This window comes from Pseudophryne corroboree, chromosome 10 (genome assembly GCF_028390025.1).
Source record: "Pseudophryne corroboree isolate aPseCor3 chromosome 10, aPseCor3.hap2, whole genome shotgun sequence".
NCBI lineage: Eukaryota > Metazoa > Chordata > Amphibia > Anura > Myobatrachidae > Pseudophryne > Pseudophryne corroboree.
The window spans coordinates 336,471,097-336,497,856 of NC_086453.1; the positions used below are offsets into that span (position 1 = coordinate 336,471,097).

Genomic DNA, 26,760 nt, shown 5'->3' on the forward strand with positions numbered 1-26,760 from the left:
GTAAAACCACCTTTTTTGACAGTCTGGAAACACATGTATCAACAATGGGTGTGTTTTACCATTTTTTCCTATATACAAATATAGCGTTTCATTCTTTAGACGCAGGGAAGGTTTTCTTATTGTCCGTGAAGTAAGCCTCCTCAACCTGCTCAGGTGGCGTGTCTGTAATGTGTAACACATCTCTAATGGCCTCAATCATGAGCTGCACGCCCTTAGCAAGGAATGCTGCCCCCCTCAGCACATCCCCATCACCGTCTGCTGTGTCAGAGTCAGTATCCGTGTCATCTGGCATAATTTGGGCAAGTGCACATTTTTGTGGGAACATGCTAGGGGATTTTGCAGGAATAGTAACAGAACCTGACCAAACTGCCATAGACTTCTTCAACAACTGAGTTTCAGTCTCAGTATTAGCTACACTAGTAGAGATCTGAGATATCATTCCTTTGATAGAAGTTAACCACTCAGGCTCAACAATAGGGATCTGAGACAAAGTATTACATTCCTGTGTACATGGAATGAACTCCTCCTGAGAGGAAACATCTTCTGCAGCATATGACACAGAGTCCCTAGACATGGCTATGGGAGATATTAAACACCCACACACACAGGGAAATGTCAGACACAGTTTCCCCCCAAGTATGCCACAGAGAGACACAGAGATTGGAGCCAACCCACACACAGCGCTTTCTGAGGTATAACTAATAAAACTACCAGAGCCATCTGTGCACCTTAATAGACTACACAGACTTTACACAGCCCCCCCCCCCCACCTTCTACAACCCCCTGGTACCGCACAGGATAGCTGGAGTTGCTTGGAGGGACAGCTCTCCCTGTCAGCGTCTGTGAAATAGGAGCTGCAGGCAGGAAAATGGCGCTGAACGCTGCTGGGTCAGCTCTGAAAAGAAGCTCCGTCCCCTGAAGATGGCGCATCTTCCCGCACAAATTCCTTATACTGGCCTGAGAATTCCTTCGCTAGCCGGGGGATTCAGTCACCGGTTAGAGTCTGTGTACCCCCCCCCCCCCCCCTGAGTCACACGAAGCTGTTGCCAGCAGCCTCCCTGTGCCTAAACTCTAATTAAATAATAAAACTAGAAAAACTCCTATGGAGCTCCCCTAGCTGTGACCGGCTCCTCCGGGCACATTTTCTAGACTGAGTCTGGTAGGAGAGGCATTGAGGGAGGAGCCAGCCCACACTGTTAAACTCTTAAAGTGCCAATGGCTCCTGGTGGACCCGTCTATACCCCATGGTACTAATATGGACCCCAGCATCCTCTAGGACGTAAGAGAAACACAGGAACACGTCAGTGGTGCCATCTGTCTTCAAACACGGGTACTTATCAATCACCCCTCGTGCATACATGGGGATCTAACAAGCCTAACCCGAGGACTCTTCAGAACCACTTTGCCCAATACTATAGATACATACATGTGGGAGCTAACTTGCCTAACCTGAGGACTCTCCAGAATCAATGTTCCCAACATATTTCATACATGCATGTGGGAACTAACTGACTTAACCCAATGAGTCTCCAGAACCACTTTCCAAGATACTATGGATACATACGTGCAAGGACCTAAAAAAATCCCCATCTCAGTTTCTGCTGTGGGACTTACCTTTCACTGTTAGGTTGATATTAATCTCAGAAAACTTGTTGTTATCATCATCATTCATAGCGGCCACCTCACAGCGGTAATTCCCAGTGTCTGCGCGGCTGGCATTGAATATGACCAGAGAACTGTGTGACTCTATTTCAGCTCGATTTTTCAGGTCTCCTGACAATAAGAGGAAAAACTGTTTTAGCATCTGGCACAAGAGGAGATCATAGACCATGTTATTACAGCAAGAGAGCATCATAGGGGAACCGTAATAGCCTTATACAAGAGTGACAAAAACCAATGTACGTAAGCATTATAATAGAGAGAAGAAAAATTATTATATAGCGTATAAGGACACTAGGAGGCGGCCAGTAATATTTTGCAGTAATAGTGTCATTCCTTCAAACACAAGGATTACTTTTATAAGTAATTTCCCATACTACCTGTAGTGCTCATTATCAGAGTACTTTTGTACAGTATTCACACAACCACAAGGTGACAAAGCAAAGCCTTCACTTACTATTGGTGCGGCAACAGCCGCAGTCCTGCGACCGCTTCCTAGCCACAATGAGCATGGCTACATCTGTAAACCTACTATACCCCTATAGCCACCAAGTTGCAGATTCAGAGTTGGGAGTAGAGAAAAAGGAAACGGCACACCTTTGCACCCGGCCACACCTGTGCAGGCCTAATTTAATTTCTACACATAAAAAGAGAAAATGCAGGTGCACACTGTAAGTACTGCGAACACTGATAATACGAACAATTATTTAAAAAAAAACCTCTGAAACTGAGGTTCTTAGCATAATTGTGGCCAAAAATATGGGCCCACCTACCACGGACAGGTGACCTCATAAGGTGTTTTCCAGTTCTTCCATTTGTTAACTGATCAGATAATGGCTGCTGAGTGCACCATGCGCATCACTGTGTTGGCCCGAGCGCACGTGCATAGCGGATCTATCCCGAGCCTGGACTGTTATTAAACTTTACAGAGAGATATTGCCATCATTCTGTATTTGTTCAACGGGGAGTGAGGACAGGGTTACAGGGTGCAAAGGGTCACACTTGAGGGACGGTGTGCATCATATGCCTGTTCAGTCTGACATGCATGAGCTCGCCCCAATGTGAAGGCATCATTTTTTATCAGCACTTTATTTTATTATTTAAATCATTGACATTTTTTCTCATCTTCTTTACTATTGTACTTTCGGGACATCCTCAACTTTTCTCAGTTTTTCTTTGTGTACAGTATGTGGCCTGTGCAGCACTACCCTTTCCTTTCTCCTATACGGTTATTTTGGTTGTGGAGAATGTTGCCACTGGGTGATTTTTATGAGTGTTTGTTTCCATCATGAGATGGGTATGTGATAAATATGAAAAATTATAGAAGTGTTTGGAGACCATAGATGTGTGTTACACCGGGACTTTCTGGAAGTGACATCACTGACACTGGTGGGAGGGGTCAAACCAACTGTCATTACATGGAATGTGATGACATAATATTTAATCAGCAGTTGACTTTATTATATATCCAACCTTGCACACTTTACTATATAAACATGTACATTTATTTGTATATACTCTGACAGATCTGGCATAATTTACTGGCTTTATAATATTCTTATATGATGGAGTCACAGACGAAACAATAGACTTCAATGTACTAAGAGAGAGAGTGGAAATGGCAAAGTATCTATTTGTTTAAAGCAACTGTAATAGTATTTAATGAAAAATCACCCAGCGCCAGCTGATAATATTTAAATATCTGCAGCCTCTAAAGTGGGTATGCTCCTCCCACAATATAGCAAGAGGACTAAAAAGTTTTTTTCCACGAATGGAAAAAGATAGAGGCGCTGATATAGAAATATTGTTGATAAACATACAATGTAACAATGTATATAATTAATAATTTATTTAAGCAATAAAAAATGGTTACTTATATTAATATCGGCCGGTAAGTATAATCAAATACATTTCATGATTTATACAATCCTTAAAAGTAAACAATTTAAAACAAATTAATTCCTGTATCTAAAGAACTACAATACAGAGTGTCCTTTAGAGTGAACACATATCCAGGTACTAGTGATATGTTTCACCAATGCGTATGCCCAACTCAATAATTATAATCACTCTTCCCGTCCGCTGGTAGCAGTTCCTTTATATGCGGACATATCTGGAAATGAGGTGAGTATATTTAATTCAAAGCTGTTTTTTTGCGATACCCAGAATTGATGTTGGTTTGCCCAATAAGGTTAACTGTGAGGCAGTCCCTTAATTGCTATAGCACAGGAGGGGCACAGTTTTCCTTTATACAGATGGTAATTTAATTGGTGATAGGAGAGCTAGACGGCAGTGTTTCCATTTAGGCGAGGTGTATAATAAAGTGCTCACCTCGTCTTCTATACTGGACTACACACCGCTTCCAAGCTGAGCCGCCGGCGCTACCCCAAGCGCTCGTCTCCCCTGCAGCCGCTTCTCGACCTGCTCCCTCTGTGCTATAGTGTCGGGCTCCACACTGCACACGAGCCGCACAGCAATCACTGCTCCCAGTGCTGCTCGCCTCCGGACCAAGCTGCCGGCGCTGCCCTGAGCGCTCGTCTCTCCCGCAGCCGCCTCCTGGTTAGCTCCCTCTGTGCCTGCAGTGTCGGGCTCCACACTTTTTGTGAGCCGCACGGCAAGTTGCTGTTCCCAGTGCCGCTTCTCCTCAGATCTCGGTTCACTTTTAGGACATGTGAGCCAATAAATGAAATGCCGGCTTGTAGTAAAAAGTATAGAAAGGTTTACGCGTTTCTCTGCCTTTAGATCCACTCGGCAGCTTCCTCAGAACATAATGAGGTTGTCTGTATGGACAAAATTGTTTATATAAACAACACCTATTATAATCTGAGCAGAGGAGAAGTGGAGTGACAGATTACTATAATACCACCTACCGCTAAGTTTAAAACAATTTCTAGTTCAGATATATATAATTTCATAGAGAGAGAGAGAGAAAGACTTCCAAAAGTTAGCACGGTCGTTCCATGTATAGTGACATAGTGGTATGGTTATTTTATAAATATACGTAGTAGATATATAATGTATACACATGGAAATTAACTATATCTACAGACTCAATATCAATATAAATATGTGTATATATACATAATAATAACCATATAGACAGGAAATAAAATATATATTAGTATATATTCCATATTTATATAACCATAAGTTGGTTGACACAGAAAAAAAAACCCAATTATAAGAGAAATATATGCAAACACTCTGTGGGAACATATCCTAATGAAGCTATAAAAATATACACACTTTGTATCTTTTTGTGATTTTAATATGTATATACATAAGCAATGAGAGGCTGTCTGTATTGGTAACAACATATTGGAAAGAGTTAAAATAGGAGTGGTTAAATTTAAATTCCATACAGGTGTATGGAATCATGAATGTTTTAAAAACACACTTCCATACAGACAACCTCATTATGTTCTGAGGAAGCTGCCGAGTGGATCTAAAGGCAGAGAAACGCGTAAACCTTTCTATACTTTTTACTACAAGCCGGCATTTCATTTATTGGCTCACATGTCCTAAAAGTGAACCGAGATCTGAGGAGAAGCGGCACTGGGAACAGCAACTTGCCGTGCGGCTCACAAAAAGTGTGGAGCCCGACACTGCAGGCACAGAGGGAGCTAACCAGGAGGCGGCTGCGGGAGAGACGAGCGCTCAGGGCAGCGCCGGCAGCTTGGTCCGGAGGCGAGCAGCACTGGGAGCAGTGATTGCTGTGCGGCTCGTGTGCAGTGTGGAGCCCGACACTATAGCACAGAGGGAGCAGGTCGAGAAGCGGCTGCAGGGGAGACGAGCGCTTGGGGTAGCGCCGGCGGCTCAGCTTGGAGGCGGTGTGTAGTCCAGTATAGAAGACGAGGTGAGCACTTTATTATACACCTCGCCTAAATGGAAACACTGCCGTCTAGCTCTCCTATCACCAATTAAATTACCATCTGTATAAAGGAAAACTGTGCCCCTCCTGTGCTATAGCAATTAAGGGACTGCCTCACAGTTAACCTTATTGGGCAAACCAACATCAATTCTGGGTATCGCAAAAAACAGCTTTGAATTAAATATACTCACCTCATTTCCAGATATGTCCGCATATAAAGGAACTGCTACCAGCGGACGGGAAGAGTGATTATAATTATTGAGTTGGGCATACGCATTGGTGAAACATATCACTAGTACCTGGATATGTGTTCACTCTAAAGGACACTCTGTATTGTAGTTCTTTAGATACAGGAATTAATTTGTTTTAAATTGTTTACTTTTAAGGATTGTATAAATCATGAAATGTATTTGATTATACTTACCGGCCGGTATTAATATAAGTAACCATTTTTTATTGCTTAAATAAATTATTAATTATATACATTGTTACATTGTATGTTTATCAACAATATTTCTATATCAGCGCCTCTGTCTTTTTCCATTCGTGGAAAAAAACTTTTTAACTGTAATAGTATATTGGCACCATTGCATTATAAACCGGTAACTATACAGTGTCAATCTCTCTGCAATTCCCTGACTTGGTTACTAGGTACAGTATGTAGTTGCTTATGTGCAGTTTCGCCATAGGACGGAGATTCATACAGCGATTCATGTGTGCAGAGATTTACAGCACTTTCAAGGAAACACTAACTTTCTGACTAGTATTAAGGCTTCTACATGGAATACTCCTCCTTACTTGTAGAGAGACAGTTTTATGCAGTGGTATACTTGTGTAATCAGAATAAGCTAATTAAACCAATGATTGCAAGAGCATGGAATTCCTGGTGCGGTTACCGTCTATGTACTAAGCCTTGGAGAGAAATAAAGTATATGGAGATAAAGGCGCCCAGTGCTTCTACGGACTACGAGAAAAGGATTTACCGGTAGGTAATAAAAATCCTATTTTCTCTGACGTCCTAGAGGATAATGGGGTCCACATTAGTACCATGGGGATGTACCAAAGCTCCCAAACCGGGTGGGAGAGTGCCGAGGTCCCTGCAGAACTGATTTACTAAACTGAAGGTCCTCAGAGGCCAAAGTATCGAACTTGTAGAACTCAGCAAATGTGTTCGAACCTGACCAAGTCAGCTGCTCGGCAGAGTTGTAAAGCCAAAACTCCCCGGGCAGCCGTCCAGGAAGAACCCACCGACCTAGTAGAGTGGGCCTGTACAGATTTTTAATACTGCAAACCTGCCTTGGAATAAGCATGCTGGATAGTAAGCCTGATCCAGCGTGCAATTATATGCTTTGAAGCAGGACACCCAATTTTATTGGGATCATAGAGAACAAACAGCGAGTCAGATTTTCTGTGACTTGCTGTCCGCTTGACATAGATCTTCAAAGCCCTCACCACATCCCAGGACTTTGAAGTAGCAGAAATGTCGGTAACCACCAGAACCACAATACAGTAGGTTGGTTGATATGAAACGCAGACACCACCTTTGGAAGAAATTGCTGACGAGTTCTGAGTTCAGCCCTATCTTCAAGAAAAATCAAATAGGGGCTGTTGTGAGACAACGCCCCCAGCTCCGACACAGAAGCCAACGCCAACAGCGTGACGGCCTTCCACGTAAGAAACTTGACGTCAACATCCTGTAAAGGCTCAAACCATTCCGATTGCAGGAACTGCAACACCACGTTGAGATACCAAGGTGCCGTAGGAGGCACAAAGGGCAGTTGGATGTGCAGAACTCCCTTCAAAAGTGTCTGAACCTCAGAGAGAGAAGACAATTGTTTCTGTAAGAAAATGGATAAGGCCGAAATCTGGACTTTTATGGAGCCCAAATGTAGGCCCACATCCACACCTGACTGCAGAAAAAGGAGAAAACGTCCCAGTTGAAATTCCACCGCAGGAAATGCCTGTACTCGCACCAAGAGACGTATTTTTTCCAAATACGGTGGTAATGTTTAGATGTTAGCCTTTCTGGCTTGGATCAGGGTTGGAATAACCCTATCCGGGATCCCTTTCTGGGCTAGAATTTGACGCTCAACCTCCATGCCATCAAATGTAGCCGTGGCAAGTCTTCATAGACAAACGGCGCCAGTTGGAGAAGGCCCTTGCGAAGAGGTAGAGGCCACAGGTCCTCTAGGAGCATCTACAGTAGATCCGCATACCAGGCCCTTCTTGGCCAGTGTGGAGCAATGAGAATTGCTTGAACCTTTTCCCTTTTTGTTCTTTTGAGAATCTTTGGGATCAATAGGAGTGGTGGAAACACGTATACCATGTGGTAGACCCATGGAGTCACCAGAACGTCCACCGCCACTGCTTGCGGGTCCCTTGACCTGGAACAATACCGCTTGAGCTTCTTGATGAGACGAGAGGCCATCATGTCGATTTGTGGCATTCCCCACCAACGTGTCAAGCACCTGAACACCTCCGGGTAAAGGCCCCACTCTCCTGGGTGGAGGTCGTGTCTGCTGAGGAAGTCTGCTTCCCAGTTGTCTACTCCCGGAATTAAAATTGTGGACAACGCCACAGCATGTCTTTCTGCCCAGAGTAGAATCCTTGTTACCGCTGACCTTGCTGACCTGCTGTTCGTTCCGCCTTGTCGGTTTATGTACGTTACTGCCGTCACATTGTCCGACTGAACCTGAATGGCTTGATCTTGAAGAAGATGCGATACCTGTAAAAGGGCGTTGTATATGGCCCTTAGTTCCAGAATGTTGATTGGAAGAATGGCTTCCTGACTTGACCATTTTTCTTGGAACTGTTCCCCCTGGGTGACTGCTCTCCTACCTCTGAGGCTTGCGTCTGTGGTTAGCAGAATCCAATTTTGAATGCCGAACCTTCTGCCCTCGGTCAGGTGAGAAGTCTGAAGCCACCACTGAAGAGAAATCCTGGCTTTTGGCGACAGACGGATCCTCTGATGCATGTGAAGATGCAATCCGGACCATTTGTCCAACAGATCCAGCTGGAAGGGCCTTGCGTGAAACCTTCCGTACTGCAGCGCCTCGTAAGCAGCTACCATCTTCCCCAGAAGGCGAATGCATAGATGCACCGATATCTGGGTTTGTCTCAGGACATCCCACACCATTGACTTTTCCAACGGAAGGAATACCTTTTGTACCTCCGTATCCACTATCATCCCCAGGAACGGAAGCCTCCGTGTTGGTTCCAGATAAGATCTTGGTAGGTTCAGAATCCACCCGTGATCCTGGAGAAGTCGGGTTGAGAGGGCAATGCTGACTAACAACCTCTCCCTGGATGGAGCTTTTATCAGCAGATCGTCCAGGTATGGTATTATGGTGGTCATTCCGAGTTGATCGAAGCCAGCAACTTTTTGCTGCTGTTGCGATCAACTAGTACACGCCTATGCGGGAGTGTATTTTAGCTTAGCAGGGCTGCGATCACTTGAGAGTGGTCTCAAACCAGGAAAAGATCCATCTTTCTGTCAGAATTATAGACCGATCGCATTACTGAACACCGCTCTAAAAATCTTTTCCAAACTTATTGCTAATAGGCCATCTCCCCTTATCCCAGCATTAATCCATCCGGACCAAGTAGGTTTTGTGAGAGGACGACAGGCTTCAGATAACACGAGGAGAGTCTTTGACCTGACCGAATATGTCTCTCACTGGGGTGAGGAGGCAATTTTTCTTTCCCTTGAGGCTGAGAAAGCGTTCTACAGGCTACATTGGGGCTTTCTCTACGATACTCTGTCCAAATTTGGTTTACAGGGCCCCATCCTGTCCTCTATTTCAGCGCTGTATAGTTCCGACTGCTGTTGTATTTAGTAACAGTTTCTCTTCTTCTCATTTTAAAATTTTGTAACGGGACCAGACAGGGGTGCCCTCTGTCTCCCCTTATGTACGTATTAGCTATAGAACCCCTTGCAATGGCAATACGTCAGTCCCCTGCTTTCCCTGGTATAAACGTGGGGTCATCTCTCCATAAAGTAAGTCTATTTGCTGACGATGTCCTCCTATTTATTACGAAACCTGTCACTACATTACCGGTCCTCCATGAGATTATAGACCGCTTCTGCGCAGCGTCATTTTAGAAGTTAAACAAAGGCTTTGCCATTTAATCTGAGTTTAGAGAAGCTTTCCACACTCCAACTCCACTATAAATATAACTGGAAGAAGGACTTTCTTATCTATCTTGGTATTAATATCCCTAACTCCCTATCTGCTGTAATGGAAATTAATTACAATCCGATGTTGTCCCAGATTGAAGCCCTTTGTAAATCATGGTTTGGTCCGGAGATTTCCCCTATATAGTTCCCCTGAGAATTATAGGTCGCATACACTCACTAATATTGAACTATATTTGGAAGAAGAAACCACCCCCTCACCCCCCCCGAGAAACAATGGGTGGACTTAGAGAGACAGTTATATACCCCCACTCCCTTACTTGATCTACTGTGGATCCCGACCCAAAAGAGACCCTACTCATTTATCTCCACACGTGCTATCACAGACTCCCTCACTGCAAGGGAATGCCTAGTGGTTTCCTCTAAAACTATTTCTCTCCCTTCTCGTAAGTTGTCCCTACTTGCTCTTTCGAAATTGATTCCTGACTTGAACCTCACTAGGTGGATTTCTTGTGGTTTTGAGAACGCCAAATTGTTTCCTCACAAATATTTAAAATGCCCGCTCTAATATATATTGTAAACGCCTGCACCTTTTATTGCCATATCCCATGAATGTGCGCTATACATCGCAAAACACTGCATCCCATAAGAGAAAACAATACACCCACACATTATCTGAGTTCCAAAGCTCATTGATGTATATATTTGTTATTAAAAGGATATGGATTCAATATATTACAAAGTACAGTATACCTATAGTTACATGGTTACACTCACAGAGTTAGCAGCTAATACATACAGTTACATGCCATTACATAGTTTCAGTTACAAGCCAGCGATACAATTACCATTCCCTTCAATGCATCTTATGTCTCTCTCTCATTGTAAATAAATACAGGAACTGATCTGCCAGCAACTACTTCATCCTTTGGTCCCAAAAAGCCACTAAGCTCCTGTGTGATCAATGTGTTATCTAGTTTCTGGGGGAGGGATTCACGAAGAGTCACTAGTTTCTTTGTATATGCTGAACAGGTTCAGCCTTGAGGACGTCCAAAGGGGCTGGCCTGAGCTTCCTGTTTGGAATATCTATTGTTCTAATAAAAGTGATTTTAGCTTTCATACATTCAATCATAACTATCTGTCACAATGTCCTACAACTTAATAACAAGTATCAAATGAATCTACACATCAATCTGGTTGCTTCAATAGTAAACATGACCGGTCTATCTTGTTTTGTTCAAATAATACACATACATGACACCACTTCATTACATATACCGTAATTTTAAATCACCATGATGTCCGGCGCTTGATATTATAATCATGTACTGCATGAAATAAGTGTTGAATCCATCTCTGTGGCATGTCCGTGTAAATGCGTGTGTTACCATATTTTGCTGTGCTCGCTGCGCGTATTTGCAAGTATAGCGACTCATATGTGTGTAGTCTGTATGTTCTCTTTATGTATTTTTTTTTACTTCGACAGTCCACCCTTTGACAGTAAACAATAACTGCCATCAATTATTAACAGAAGAAAAAATATTTCATACCATAATCGGTGACCTAGATACAAGTATGTATGCATTTCGCAAATCAAACACTTGACTATACTAGGGGAGGATGACGAGACATCCTATATATGCACTCGGTGGTCACGGGACCACTGGTTGGGTGTGGGACAACATTCAACCTATAGAGTATGCTGGGACAGTGCTTTGGCCTATAATGTCTGATTTGCGACGAACATTTCACACATACATGCACCTACGTCTTCGTACACTGATGTTTGGATTCGATTGAGGTTCTGCTGGGTAGATGAAGAAGACACAAACAAATCGTGAAAATGACATCTAAAATTTTCATGATCTACATATTCCTATCATTTTCTGAACATTGTTAGCATTTCTGGAACGTATGCTAGGTCTGTTTAATCATTGAACAAGGGATATAAGTAGTGTCCTTCCTAAATAACATAAACCTTCGGAGTTCGGGGAGAGCCACTCATAAACCTTTCTTCCACATATATTAATGAGCTCTTTATCTGCAATGTGTGAATAGCCATTGTCTGATTGTTCCTGATTACCTCTGAACTCCATAACTACTAGAACTTTGATTTTTCTCTGATTTTAACAAACTGATCGGCTAATCCTGGGATCCTATAAGGAAATCACTCCTTCCTCCAGAACCAGTTCCATTCCCACACTCGACTCCTCATAAAAAAAAACTCACAAAAATAGAATATCCTGAAAGAAAATGTTTGTCAGCGGGAAAGAGAGAAAAGAGAAATAGAACAAAACAACTCTTGTTCATAACCAATCAATTACAATGACTGGTCTTTCTGCAATCCTTTAGTACACTCAGGTAGTGTTCAACGGTGCCGCCTCTCAGTCTTCACGGAACAGAGTCTCTGGTGATACTTTTGCGATCTCTTTGCCTTGCTCTTTGAACACACAGTTCACTTGGAACACACAGTTCACTTTGCTCTCTACCTTGCTCTTTGAACACACAGTTCACTTCGAACACACAAACTCGATGAATGTGAGCAATAAACTACTTTGTCACGAGTTCTCTCCGGGTCAGCGACCTTCTTGCAGTGGGACGAGTGGACCCAAGTCTCTCTTTCGGCGACCTTTAGTGCTGTCAGCAAATCTTGGTATGGTCCTTCACACCTGTCTATTAGACAACCGGAGCATAAGAACAATCACACAGTCTCTTGGTTCACAATCAAGACAGTTAGTATTTGGCATACCAGCAATCAACAGTTTCAAGTTCTTTTGTCAAGTTCTCAAATGCTGGCTCATCTCAATAAGGTACTGTACTGTCACCTCATTGGTGTATTTCTGATCATTGTGCGGATCAATCATGACATGAGGTTGTCTTCCAAAAACAACCAAAAAAAAATAAGAATTTACTTACCGATAATTCTATTTCTCATAGTCCGTAGTGGATGCTGGGGACTCCGTCAGGACCATGGGGAATAGCGGCTCCGCAGGAGACAGGGCACAAAAAGTAAGCTTTTAGGATCACATGGTGTGTACTGGCTCCTCCCCCTATGACCCTCCTCCAAGCCTCAGTTAGGTACTGTGCCCGGACGAGCGTACACAATAAGGAAGGATCTTGAATCCCGGGTAAGACTCATACCAGCCACACCAATCACACCGTACAACTTGTGATTTGAACCCAGTTAACAGTATGATAACAACGAAGAAGCCTCTGAAAAGATGGCTCACAACAATAATAACCCGATTTTTGTAACAATAACTATGTACAAGTATTGCAGACAATCCGCACTTGGGATGGGCGCCCAGCATCCACTACGGACTATGAGAAATAGAATTATCGGTAAGTAAATTCTTATTTTCTCTAACGTCCTAGTGGATGCTGGGGACTCCGAAAGGACCATGGGGATTATACCAAAGCTCCCAAACGGGCGGGAGAGTGCGGATGACTCTGCAGCACCGAATGAGAGAACTCCAGGTCCTCCTTAGCCAGAGTATCAAATTTGTAAAATGTTACAAACGTGTTCTCCCCTGACCACGTAGCTGCTCGGCAAAGTTGTAATGCCGAGACCCCTCGGGCAGCCGCCCAAGATGAGCCCACCTTCCTTGTGGAGTGGGCATTTACAGATTTAGGCTGTGGCAGGCCTGCCACAGAATGTGCAAGTTGGATTGTGCTACAGATCCAACGAGCAATCGTCTGCTTAGACGCAGGAGCACCCATCTTGTTGGGTGCATACAGGATAAACAGCGAGTCAGATTTTCTGACTCCAGCCGTCCTTGAAATATATATTTTCAATGCTCTGACAACGTCCAGCAACTTGGAGACCTCCAAGTCGCTAGTAGCCGCAGGCACCACAATAGGCTGGTTCAAGTGAAAAGCCGAAACCACCTTAGGCAGAAACTGAGGACGCGTCCGCAGTTCTGCCCTGTCCGAATGGAAAATCAGATATGGGCTTTTGTACGATAAAGCCGCCAACTCTGATACTCTCCTGGCTGAAGCCAGGGCCAGTAGCATGGTTACTTTCCATGTAAGATACTTCAAATCTACCGATTTGAGCGGCTCAAACCAATGGGATTTGAGAAAATCCAAAACTACGTTGAGATCCCACGGTGCCACTGGAGGCACAATCGGGGGCTGTATATGTAGTACACCTTTGACAAAGGTTTGTACTTCAGGCACTCAAACGCAGTCGCGGTAAGTCTTGGAACATACAAGGTCCCTGCTGAAGCAGATCCCTTCTTAACGGTAGAGGCCACGGCTCTTCCGTGAGCATCTCTTGAAGTTCCGGGTACCAAGTCCTTCTCGGCCAATCCGGAGCCACGAGTACTGTTCTTACTCCCCGTAGCCGTATAATTCTCAGTACCTTTGGTATGAGAGGCAGAGGAGGAAACACATACACGGACTGGTACACCCACGGTGTTACCAGAGCGTCCACAGCTATTGCCTGAGGGTCTCTTGACCTGGCGCAATATCTGTCCAGTTTCTTGTTGAGGCGGGACGCCATCATGTCCACCTTTGGTTTTTCCCAACGGTTCACAATCATGTGGAAGACTTCTGGATGAAGTCCCCACTCTCCCGGGTGGAGGTCGTGTCTGCTGAGGAAGTCTGCTTCCCAGTTGTCCACTCCCGGAATGAACACTGCTGACAGTGCTATGACATGATTTTCCGCCCAGCGAAGAATCCTTGCAGCTTCTGTCATTGCTCTTCTGCTTCTCGTGCCGCCCTGTCTGTTTACGTGGGCGACTGCCGTGATGTTGTCCGACTGGATCAACACCGGCTGACCCTGAAGCAGCGGTTTTGCCAGGCTTAGAGCATTGTAAATCGCTCTTAGCTCCAGTATATTTATGTGAAGAGACGTCTCCAGGTTCGACCACACGCCCTGGAAGTTTCTTCCCTGTGTGACTGCTCCCCAGCCTCGTAGGCTGGCATCCGTAGTCACCAGGACCCAGTCCTGTATGCCGAATCTGCGGCCCTCTAACAGATGGGCACTCTGCAACCACCACAGAAGAGACACCCTTGTTCTTGGTGACAGTGTTATCCGCTGATGCATGTGCAGATGCGATCCGGACCATTTGTCCAGCAGATCCCACTGAAATATTCGTGCGTGGAATCTGCCGAATGGAATTGCTTCGTAAGAAGCCACCATCTTTCCCAGGACTCTTGTGCATTGATGTACTGACACATTTCCTGGTTTTGGGAGGGTCCTGACAAGTTCGGATAACTCACTTGCTTTCTCCTCCGGGAGAAACACCTTTTTCTGAACAGTGTCCAGAATCATTCCCAGGAACAGCAGACGTGTCGTCGGGGTCAATTGAGATTTTGGAAGATTCAGAATCCACCCGTGTTGTTGAAGCACTACTTGGGTTAGTGCTACTCCGACTTCCAGCTGTTCTCTGGACCTTGCCCTTATCAGGAGATCGTCCAAGTAAGGGATAATTAATACGCCTTTTCTTCGTAGAAGAACCATCATTTCGGCCATTACCTTGGTAAAGACCCGAGGTGCCGTGGACAAACCAAACGGCAGCGTTTGAAACTGATAATGACAGTTTTGTATCACGAACCTGAGATACCCTTGGTGTGAAGGGTAAATTGGGACATGCAGATAAGCATCTTTTATGTCCAGGGACACCATGAAGTCCCCTTCTTCCAGATTCGCTATCACTGCTCTGAGTGACTCCATCTTGAACTTGAATTTCTGTATGTACAGGTTCAAGGATTTCAGATTTAGAATAGGTCTTACCGAACCGTCCGGCTTCGGTACCACAAATAGTGTGGAATAATACCCCTTTCCCTGTTGTAGGAGGGGTACCTTGACTATCACCTGCTGAGAATACAGCTTGTGAATGGCTTCCAATACCGTCGCCCTTTCTGAGGGAGACGTTGGTAAAGCAGACTTTAGGAACCGGCGAGGGGGAGACTTTTCGAATTCCAACTTGTAACCCTGAGATACTACCTGCAGGATCCAAGGGTCCACCTGTGAGCGCGCCCACTGTCTGTTGAAAATCTTTTGTCGACCGCCCCTGAGTCCGCTTGCACAGCCCCAGCGTCATGCTGAGGGCTTTGTAGAAGCCGGGGAGGGCTTCTGTTCGTGGGAAGTAGTTGCTTGCTGCACCCTTTTACCCCTTCCTTTGCCTCTGGGCAAATATGACTGTCCTTTTGCCCGCTTGTTCTTATAGGAACGAAAGGACTGCGGCTGAAAAGACGGTGTCTTTTTCTGTTGGGAGGTGACCGGAGGTAAAAAAGTGGATTTTCCGGCTGTTGCCGTGGCCACCAGATCCGATAGACCGACCCCAAATAATTCCTCTCCTTTATACGGCAATACTTCCATATGCCGTTTGGAATCCGCATCACCTGACCACTGTCGCGTCCATAAACTTCTTCTGGCAGATATGGACATCGCACTTACTCTCGATGCCAGAGTGCAAATATCCCTCTGAGCATCTCGCATATAAAGAAAAGCATCCTTTAATTGCTCTATAGTCAATAAAATACTGTCCCTATCCAGGGTATCAATATTTTCAGTCAGGGAATCCGACCACACCACCCCAGCACTGCACATCCAGGCTGAGGCTATTGCTGGTCGCAGTATAACACCAGTATGTGTGTATATACTCTTCAGGGTAGTTTCCAGCCTCCTATCAGCTGGATCCTTGAGGGCGGCCGTATCAGGAGACGGTAACGCCACTTGTTTTGATAAGCGTGTGAGCGCCTTATCCACCCTAGGGGGTGTTTCCCAGCGCGCCCTAACCTCTGGTGGGAAAGGGTATAATGCCAATAGCTTCTTTGAAACTAGCAGTTTTCTATCGGGGTTAACCCACGCTTCATCACACACGTCATTCAATTCCTCTGATTCTGGAAAAGCTACAGGTAGTTTTTTCACACCCCACATAATACCCCCCTTTGAGGTACCTGCAGTATCAGAGATATGCAAAGCCTCCTTCATTGCCGTGATCATATAACGTGTGGCCCTATTGGAAAATACGTTTCTTTCTTCACCGTCGACACTAGATTCATCTGTGTCGGTACCTGTGTCGACTGACTGAGGTAAGGGACGTTTTACAGCCCCTGACGGTGCCTGAGACGCCTGGACAGGTACTAACTGGTTTTCCGGCCGTCTCATGTCGTCAACTGACTTTTGCAGCGTGCTAACATTAAAGCCATCCATTCCGGTGTCGACTCCCTAGGGGGTGACATCACCATTACCGGCAATTGCTCCGCCTCCACACCAACATCGTCCTCATACATGTCGACACACGTACCGACACACAGCAGACACACAGGGAATGCTCTTATCGAAGACAGGACCCCACTAGCCCTTTGGGGAGACAGAGGGAGAGTTTGCCAGCACACACCAAAGCGCTATAAAAATGTATATAAACAACCCTAAAAGGTGTTGTTTCTGTTATATGTGCTTAATATATAAAAATATCGCCAAAATATGCCCCCCTTCTCTGTTTTACCCTGTTTCTGTAGTGCAGTGCAGGGGAGAGTCCTGGGAGCCTTCCTCACAGCGGAGCCGAGCAGGAAAATGGCGCTGTGTGCTGAGGAGAATAGGCCCCGCCCCCTAAAACGGCGGGCTCTTCTCCCGGAGTTTGCGATATATGGCAGGGGTTAAATACATCCATATAGCCTCAAGGGCTATATGTGATGTATTTTAGCCATAGAAAAAGGTATTATACATTGCTGCCCAGGGCGCCCCCCCCAGCGCCCTGCACCCTCAGTGACCGCTGGTGTGAAGTGTGCCGACAACAATGGCGCACAGCTGCAGTGCTGTGCGCTACCTTATGAAGACTGAAAGTCTTCTGCCGCCTGTTTCCGGACCTCTGGACCTCTTCAACTTCGGCATCTGCAAGGGGGGTCGGCGGCACGGCTCCGGGACCGGACTCCATGGCTGGGCCTGTGTTCGATCCCTCTGGAGCTAATGGTGTCCAGTAGCCTAAGAAGCAAATCCATCCTGCACGCAGGTGAGTTCACTTCTCTCCCCTAAGTCCCTCGTAGCAGTGAGCCTGTTGCCAGCAGGACTCACTGAAAATAAGAAACCTAAAAAACTTTTTCTAAGCAGCTCTTTATGAGAGCCACCTAGATTGCACCCTGCTTGGACGGGCACAAAAACCTAACTGAGGCTTGGAGGAGGGTCATAGGGGGAGGAGCCAGTACACACCATGTGATCCTAAAAGCTTACTTTTTGTGCCCTGTCTCCTGCGGAGCCGCTATTCCCCATGGTCCTGACGGAGTCCCCAGCATCCACTAGGACGTTAGAGAAAAACAAATACCAAAACAAAAACAAATTTCGAAGAGGGTGATTCGTTAAGTGAAGATCTGGGAGTGGTTCCGAAGCTACACAATACTAGTGGCAGTATCTATGATCACAATAGTACAATTTCAAGCTTTGCTCCTACTTCTAGGGGTACTATTATCTACACACAAATTTCTGCGCAATTTCTCTTTGCGGTAAACACAGAAGCATCCGTGGCGGCAGGAAATGCCTCTACCCAGTTTGAGAAAACATCAGTGCACACCAATACATAACAATAATTCCTAAAGGGTGTTAACTGTACGAAGTCGATTTGTATTTCCTGAAAAGATCCGTCTGCAGGAGGGATATGGGATGGCTCTGTTGGTATTGCTTTACCAATATTCTTCCTCAAGCAAGCAAGACAGGTCATTGCTCTCTTTACCTGCATGGGAATAGAATCCTGGCGCACACCAGTAGGCTCTCATCAGCCTGCACCTACCCTCTTTGCCTAGATGAGTCAGACCGTGTGCCACCTCAGCTAGACTTGGAAGGTATGCTCTGGGGGCTACTGGCTTACCGTGTCCACCTGCCCACAGTCCTGAGGACTCCTGGCCATACCCCTTTGTCCTCCAGACTGCCTTTTCCTGTAGGGAACACAATTTTTTTTTTATCTTAATTTAACTATCGTGTGTTTGCAGTGTAGAGTACCATGAGCATAACTCCTAAAAAAAAGAAATATCTCTAGAGGAGAGAAAGAAGAAGAAAATGAAAAAGGAAATGTCAGGTTTGCCATTCACCAACAGACATATCAGTGTCTATACAAAATTTCCCTTTACCAGTATTCCCATTCTCCACCCTTTGTGTATGACAAGGCACACTGCAGTAATACTGATGTCATTGTGCTGTTGAGATATAATGGGTTTGGGCAGAACTCTGAAGTACCTAGGCATGTGGAGTTTGAACTGTACTTGGGTCCATGTATTGTACCACCCTGTGTGAACGCAAAAGATGAAGAGGAAAACTGTAGAGAAACAGAATAGAGGTTGGTGACAGATGAGTTTGTAGAGGTGAAGAAGATTTTATAAAAATTTGACAACTGGATTGGGCACTACGGGGAAGTGATTTTTTTACTTGGTCTACTCCCCTTAAAAAAAATTCTGTGTTTATCGTATCGCTATTGGGACTATCCCAGCCATCAATCCAGTGTCCTGTCCATCCTAAATTCATAGGGAACCCGGTATCTGTGAGATAATTTCCTCTACCTGTGATGGACATGCATCTAGAACAGTAGGATGCGACATTAGCCTTTGAGGGGTGTCTAGTATATTTTGTACTTCTTGAGCATGGTTCTCAGGTATATCCAAGAAGACACCCTCAGGAGTACAATATATGACACACCGCATTTTACACAATTTTAAGTCTCTGCCGAGTAGATTAGTCGGAGCCGATGCAGCCAGCAGAAAAAACTGTTTGGTTTGCAAGGGCCCTATCGTAATCTCTGCAGGTCTACTCAAAAGGGTATTGTTGCATCGTTCCTGTTACTCCCATTGCCCGAATCTGTGTTTTCTATATGGCTCGTGATTCCTTACTATATGTCCCTTGGTCCCGTCTATGTGTTTAATAATGTGGCTTGTGTTTTCTGTCTAGGGGATCTATATTGACTGTGTGTCCTACTACTCCCACAATCTCTGGCAAAATGCCCTTCCTTTCTACAAATGTAACATATTATTGACCATTAGGGATCTGGGGTTTGGACTGATGGGTCTTTCCTGTATGTGCCAGTATACTTACCATCCTCAACCTCTCCACCTGTTGTTCTCTGCGCCTAGCACTATTCTTGTGATGTTCAATAGCACACTACCTAAGATTAGCTACTGTGACCCCTTTCCAATTTTGCAAATAAGTCTGCACCCTGACACTCAATGCCTTATTGAGCACGTCCATTTGCACAGAGACAGCCACCTCTCATTTGCCGACTTAGTGTTTACCAGTGATCTTATCCAGATGGAGAGTTTTCTATTTCTGCAAGAGACAAAAAAAAAAAAAAAAGTTTAACAAGCTTCTAGGTCATGCGAAGTATTTCATTCAATCCTTCTCATCCCGTATTAAGGGTCTGTACATGGTCCAACAAACATTTCCAAGCTTCTTATATGGTAACTGAAAGAAATACCCTGGGGTGACCTTGTCTCTGTCCGCTTTCCTACTGGCAAATACTAATGTGCGGACAGGTTTTTCTCCATTTCTGACGTTACTTTCTTGATTTTTTTTTTGTTTTTGTTTTATTTTTGGGTTTTACTATATATGTATACAAATGATACCATACTTACCTGTTCCACTGGTCTCAACCACTTCCCCACAGGCTACTGCTCTTCTTTTACCGGTTGGATACTCCTCTGGGTGCATGAGAAATGGCTGAAAACGATTAGGTCACCTTCTCCTCCTAAATAAAACTTCAACATTCATTAGTACATATATAGGTTACAGTCATATTTTTCATATTTTTATTATTTTCTATAGTTTGTATGCTGGCCGGAACTGCTTCCACATCTACATAAGGCGGTGTACTTGCATTCTCTTTTTTTTTCTTCCTACTTATTTATTGTTGCTACAAGTTCAAACAGTTCTTATATTTCCATTCTTGTCTTGTATGACTTTGGTTAGACATACCACCTGCAATACCTTAAGATCAAACTCACCAACCCCTCTTGCTGTCACAGGTTTAAACAATTTGTATGTCTGACCCTTTGTTTTCGGGATTTTATCAGACACTCTTATCCTTAAGTTCTGCAATACCTCTGGTTCAAAACTGTCCACCCTAGGGAATGGTACCCTATTTTTGTCAGTCATACATTCCCATTTAGACAAAAAGTCTTTCCCACACATAATACTATTTCCTTAAAACTTCGCTGACCCCCTGGGCCGCGGCTCTTCAACCTGAACCCTGGTTAAACGTCCCTTATTTGAGCAACTGGCTCCCATAATTGTGGGCCTTTTCCCACAAACACCAAAATACTCAATATAAGGTGACAGTGAAAGTTCTCCGAGCGCTCTTCACCCGCTCACCGCCCACGTTGGCCAGTACTACCATACACTGTCGATAGCGAAGGCAATGTACCCAACCTAGGGCCCTATCGGACCTATATTTACTGGAAGTTTTTAGGAATTACTTACCCTTTCCAGTAAAGTATCGGTCGTTGGAGATCTTCCTGAGACCAGCGAAAACTCCCTATGCGCTTTATTATACACAAATCATGCTTGCGTATGCTCTATACAGCGCTAATGATACCGCGATTTTACGCAAAATCTCGTAAAAAGGATATCACGTTGCGCTATATATCGCACCCACAAACGCGCGGTCCAATCGCACAGCATATAGGTACTTGTTACTTATCTGCCGTACGACCACTGGAATCGAATCACAAGCTGCGAAACCTCAGCCGGAGCGTATCAAAAACTATATGGGTCACAACACAATTCACAATTCCCTACCATGCTCCTGTGTCTCCTCACGACCTACGTATTAAACCTTATACTAACGTGAGTCAGCCGCCTCACGCCACCAAGCCTCCACTCACTCGGTGTACCACACGACGGGATCCCGAATTCCCTGGGTTCGAATATCCACTCACTCCTACGTTCACTCACTCAAATACACTTTGGTTTTTCTGTACAGAAAATTTTAATTCACTCAGATAGGTAGCTTTACCCCAGAGGAAACACAGTTTTTAAACTAAATTTTTTTATACTAATCTGCTTTTGAAACCGGGCAGTTTTGTGCTATTGTAGCATGGCTACTGTCCCACCTTTAAACTAAACGAACTATCGTGTGGTTTTATTATGCGCACACAACCCTACGCAAGCTTGCGTAATTACGCAACCGTGAGTACCTCTATGCCACGTGTGCGGCCTTGCGCCACGTGCGCGTTTTTTTTTGTACGCTGTCCCCACGTTCCGTACCACGTGTACCAATGTGCGTACGCAATAAAACAAATCACACAACTTCTATAAATGTGAGCAATACTAACTATAATCGCTCACTTAACACAACACACAGTTTCTTTCTGTATAAACCTTTACAACCAGGCCAGACTGCGTTTGTGCTTTACACTTACCTCCTTAAACATTAATTTTAGTTTTAACTATATAGCAACAAATGTATCCGGTTTCACACAGATCTATAATGAATCTAGCAACAATCAATAATTTAAATGATATGATTCAGATTGGATAGCTATCTTGCAGAACATACACTGATATAAATATACACATAATTATAATATTATATATAATATACCATTCACTGGTCTCCTATGAGACACCTTGCCCATTCAGTGCTTCTAATTTGCATATCAAAGCTATGTGCTTTTGCCTGCCTGTAAAAGTGGTTTTCACTGCTAAGAAAAAGCAGTTACACAGGTTAATTAACATTTCAATGGCTATCCTAAACTAGCAAGCAGAGTTAACTAAATCCTAGAGGTAAAAGAAAAAAAAAAAACTTTGTTTATATCTGTGTGTAATTCTTACATCAAGTATTCATCTATTAACTCTCACTAGGCCCAGCTGAAACTATTTGTAATTGACTATGGCATGGGTTAAATTAATGCATTGGTAACTCATAAATGGTGTTTGATGTGACCAAGGAAAGCTGATTATTCTGAGCAGTGATAATCAGCCATTTAGAAAATGACCTTTCCAAAATGGCCGCTGCTCCTCCCCCTTCCACATCCATGAGGCTTACACAAAATGGTGGACAGGCCATGTGGTTAGTCCAAAATGGAGGACAAACCATGCAGCTTCCTTTGTCACAAAGAAATCACACATCATACAAGCACCAGAAGTTATTTTAGGCCTGAGTTAAAAATAAAAACTATATCAAGGCTATGGGGTATATGCAATTCACGGCGAATCGCGGCAAATTATCGCCGTTTTTAAATTCGACTCAATTCGACAGGTGAATTCCGGAAGGTGGCTTCCGGAATTCACCATATTCAATGAAAAACGGATTCGCCAGAGTCGCGGGCGAAAATCGGCCGATTTGGCGGATTTTGCCGCGATTTTAAAAAACGGGAAAAACCCGGAAAAAAAAATGGCGTGGGGTCCCCCCTCCAAAGCATAACCAGCCTCGGGCTCATCGAGCTGGTCCTGGTTCTAAAAATCCGGGGAAAAATTGGCCAGGGATCCCCCGTATTTTTAAAACCAGCACCGGGCTCTGCGCCTGGTGCTGGTGCCAAAAATACGGGGGACAAAGAGTAGGGGTCCCCCGTATTTTTAACACCAGCATCGGGCTCCACTAGCTGGACAGATAATGCCACAGCCGGGGGTCACTTTTATGCCGTGCCCTGCGGCCGTGGCATTAAATATCCAACTAGTCACCCCTGGCCGGGGTACCCTGGGGGAGTGGGGACCCCTTCAATCAAGGGGTCCCCCCCCCCAGCCACCCATGGGCCAGGGGTGAAGCCCGAGGCTGTCCCCCCCCATCCAATGGGCTGCGGATGGGGGGGCTGATAGCCTTTTGTGATAATAAAAAGATATTGTTTTTTCCAGTAGTACTACAAGTCCCAGCAAGCCTCCCCCGCAAGCTGGTACTTGGAGAACCACAAGTACCAGCATGCGGGAGAAAAACGGGCCCGCTGGTACCTGTAGTACTACTGGGAAAAAAATACCCCAAAAAAAACAGGACACACACACCGTGACAGTAAAACTTTATTACACACTACCGACACACACATACTTACCTATGTTGACACGCCGACTGCCACGGTCTCCGACGATCCGAGGGTACCTGTGAAAAAATGATACTCACCTTCCAGCGTCCAGAGATAAATCCACGTCCAGAGAGATAAATCCACGTACTTGTAAAAAAAAAAGAACACGCAAATACCCGCTCCATACCGGACTAGAAAGGGGTCCAATGCTTTCACATCAGACCCCTTTCTACCGAATGCCGGGACATCACGTGACTCCTGTCACTGAAGTCCCTTCAGCCAATCAGGAAGCGCTACTTCCGTGGCGCTCACCTGATTGGCTGTGCGCTGTCTGTACTGTGACAGCACATCGCAAAGCCGCTCCATTACTTTCAATGGTGGGAACTTAGCGGCTAGCGGTGGGGTCACCCGCCGGTCAGCCGCTGACCGGCGGGTGACCTTACCGCTAGCCGCTAAGTTCCCACCATTGAAAGTAATGGAGCGGCTTTGCGATGTGCTGTCACAGTACAGACAGCGCACAGCCAATCAGGTGAGCGCAACGAAGTTGCGCTTCCTGATTGGCTTAGAGACCTTTCTGTGACAGCTGTCACTGACAGGTCTCATTCGTGGAAAGGTGTCCCATGTGTCAGCATGGGACCCCTTTCAGTCCGGCATGGAGCGGGTGTTCGGTTTGTTTTTTTGCCAAGTACGTGGATTTATCTCTGGACCATGGCTGGGGTGAGTATATTGATCTTTTCTTTTCAGGTATCCGTGGATTCTACATGGAGAAGAGGACCGATGTCGGCGTGTGAACATAGGTAAGTATGTGTGTGTCGACGTATGAAATAAAGTTTTACTGTCGACGGTGTGTGTGTCCTGTTTTTATTTGGGTATTTTTTTCCCAGTAGTACTACAGGTACCAGCGGGCCCGATTTTCTCCCGCATGCTGGTACTTGTGGTTCTCCAAGTACCAGCTTGCGGGGGAGGCTTGCTGGGACTTGTAGTACTACTGGAAAAAACAATATCTTTTTATTATCACAAAAGGCTATCAGCTCCCCCATCCGCAGCCCATTGGATGGGGGGGGGGGACAGCCTCGGGCTTCACCCCTGGCCCTTGGGTGGCTGGGGGGGGGGGACCCCTTGATTGAAGGGGTCCCCACTCCCCCAGGGTACCCCGGCCAGGGGTGACTAGTTGGATATTTAATGCCACGGCCGCAGGGCACGGCATAAAAGTGACCCCCGGCTGTGGCATTATCTGTCCAGCTAGTGGAGCCCGATGCTGGTGTTAAAAATACGGGGGACCCCCTGTCAATTTTCCCCCCGCATTTTTAGAACCAGGACCAGCTCGAAGAGCCCGAGGCTGGTTATGCTTTGGAGGGGGGACCCCACGCCATTTTTTTTTATGATTTCACCGTTCCAGCATAAAAAAAAAAAAAAAAAAAATTTAAATAAAATATATAAATAATTTGTGCCTCCAAAAAAAAAAAAAAAAAAAGTACCTAATCCCTTCTAATATAAATAGATCTGTTATTCCCCCCAAAAAAAACACAAAAAAAAACATGTTTAAAATTTTTTTATTTGTTTTCACCCTCCAAAGTGTGGCGGATTGAAAATGACGAATTTGCTGTCTAAAAGCACTGCTGTCGAATTTCCAAACTTGAATTGAATATGCTTTGGTCGAATTGCAGCACTTGTATCATTGCAGAAAAGTCGAATTTGCAAAAAGTCGAATTTCAAAAAGTCGAATTTTGAAAGTCCGTTTTTTGGTCGGAAAGCACTGAATTGCATAGGCGATTTTTTTTTTTGGTCGAAAATGACCCGAAATTCGACAATTTCGGAAATTCGACCGCAATTGCATATACCCCTATGCAGCAACTTTTAAATATACTTTTAGACCTACTTAAACAGATAAACAATCCAATCTGAATCAAACACAATATGACCTAGTTTTGCAACAATAAAAATACATTTTAGCATCTTAAATATTATGAGAAACGCATTGTACCTTGAAATTTCATATCGTTGGCTTACTGATAACACAACAATACATTACCGTGGATGTTATTTTCATCAGCTTCGCAATGCGTCCATCGGAGCCGGTCAATTACAGAAGCGTTTGTAATGTACAGTGCATCATTAAGACCCTGATATCCCGTAAGAGCCCCGATCTGAGAACGCCAAATTGTTTCCTCACAAATATTTAAAATGCCCGCACTAATATATATTGTAAAAGCCTTCACCTCTTATTGCCATATCCCATGAATGTGCGCTATACATTGCAAAACACTGCATCCCATAAGAGAAAAATAGGATTTTGGTACTTACCAGGTAAATCCTTTTCTTTGAATCCATAGGGGGCACTGGAGTACTCTTGGGATATGGACGGCTTCCATAGGAACAAGGCACTGAATAGTTAAATTTAGAACTCTACTCCCCTCCATATCCCAGAGTACCTCAGTGTTTTTTACTGAGCCGAACAGGAGCTATAGAGAGGTTGACAATGGAGAATTACATATAACATAACGGACAACAATAAAGTTGACACATAACGTGACTGACAACTAAACAGTTGGCACTATAACCGCTAGAACTTGAAACTTTGAACCAGTCGGTGAGAATGTGTTACCATAAGATCCTCTGAACTTACCACAAACCAGGTAAAACTGCTCCGGGTGGGCGTCCAGTGCCCCCTATGGATTCAAAGAAAAGGTTTTTACCTGGTAAGTACCAAAATCCTATTTTCTTTTTCATCCACTAGGGGTCACTGGAGTTACTCTTGGGACGTACCAAAGTTTCCCCCGTGGGCGGGAGTGCTGTTTGGCACCTGTAATACTAGGCGGCCAAAGCTAGATGCTGATGCCGCAAACGTATCAAACTTATAAAAGCGCACAAACGTGTGCACTGATGACCATGTAGCCGCCCGGCAAAGCTGCGTCGTAGAAGCCCCACGACCAGCTGCCCACGAAGTTCCCACAGAACGTGTGGAATGAGCTGTTACTGATGTAGGCGGCTGTAACCTAGTATGAAGTTAAGCCTGACGAATGGTCAGTTTAATCCATCTGGATAAAGTCTGCTTAGAAGCTGGCCAACCCATCCTGGCAGCATCATAGAGAACAAACAACGTATCAGTCTTCCGAACTGTAGACGTTCAGGATACATAAACACGTAATGCGCG

The 26,760-nt window shown here is 44.7% G+C and overlaps 1 protein-coding gene across 1 annotated transcript in view; it reads right to left on the reverse strand.

The window, feature by feature from the left end:
• JAM3 (junctional adhesion molecule 3) overlaps positions 1-26,760 on the reverse strand; it is a 169,044-nt gene that overhangs the window by 38,145 nt on the left and 104,139 nt on the right. Inside the window, exon 4 of the mRNA XM_063943610.1 lies at positions 1,615-1,773. Coding sequence (XP_063799680.1) covers positions 1,615-1,773 — 159 coding nt within the window. The remainder of the gene's footprint in view (positions 1-1,614; positions 1,774-26,760) is intronic.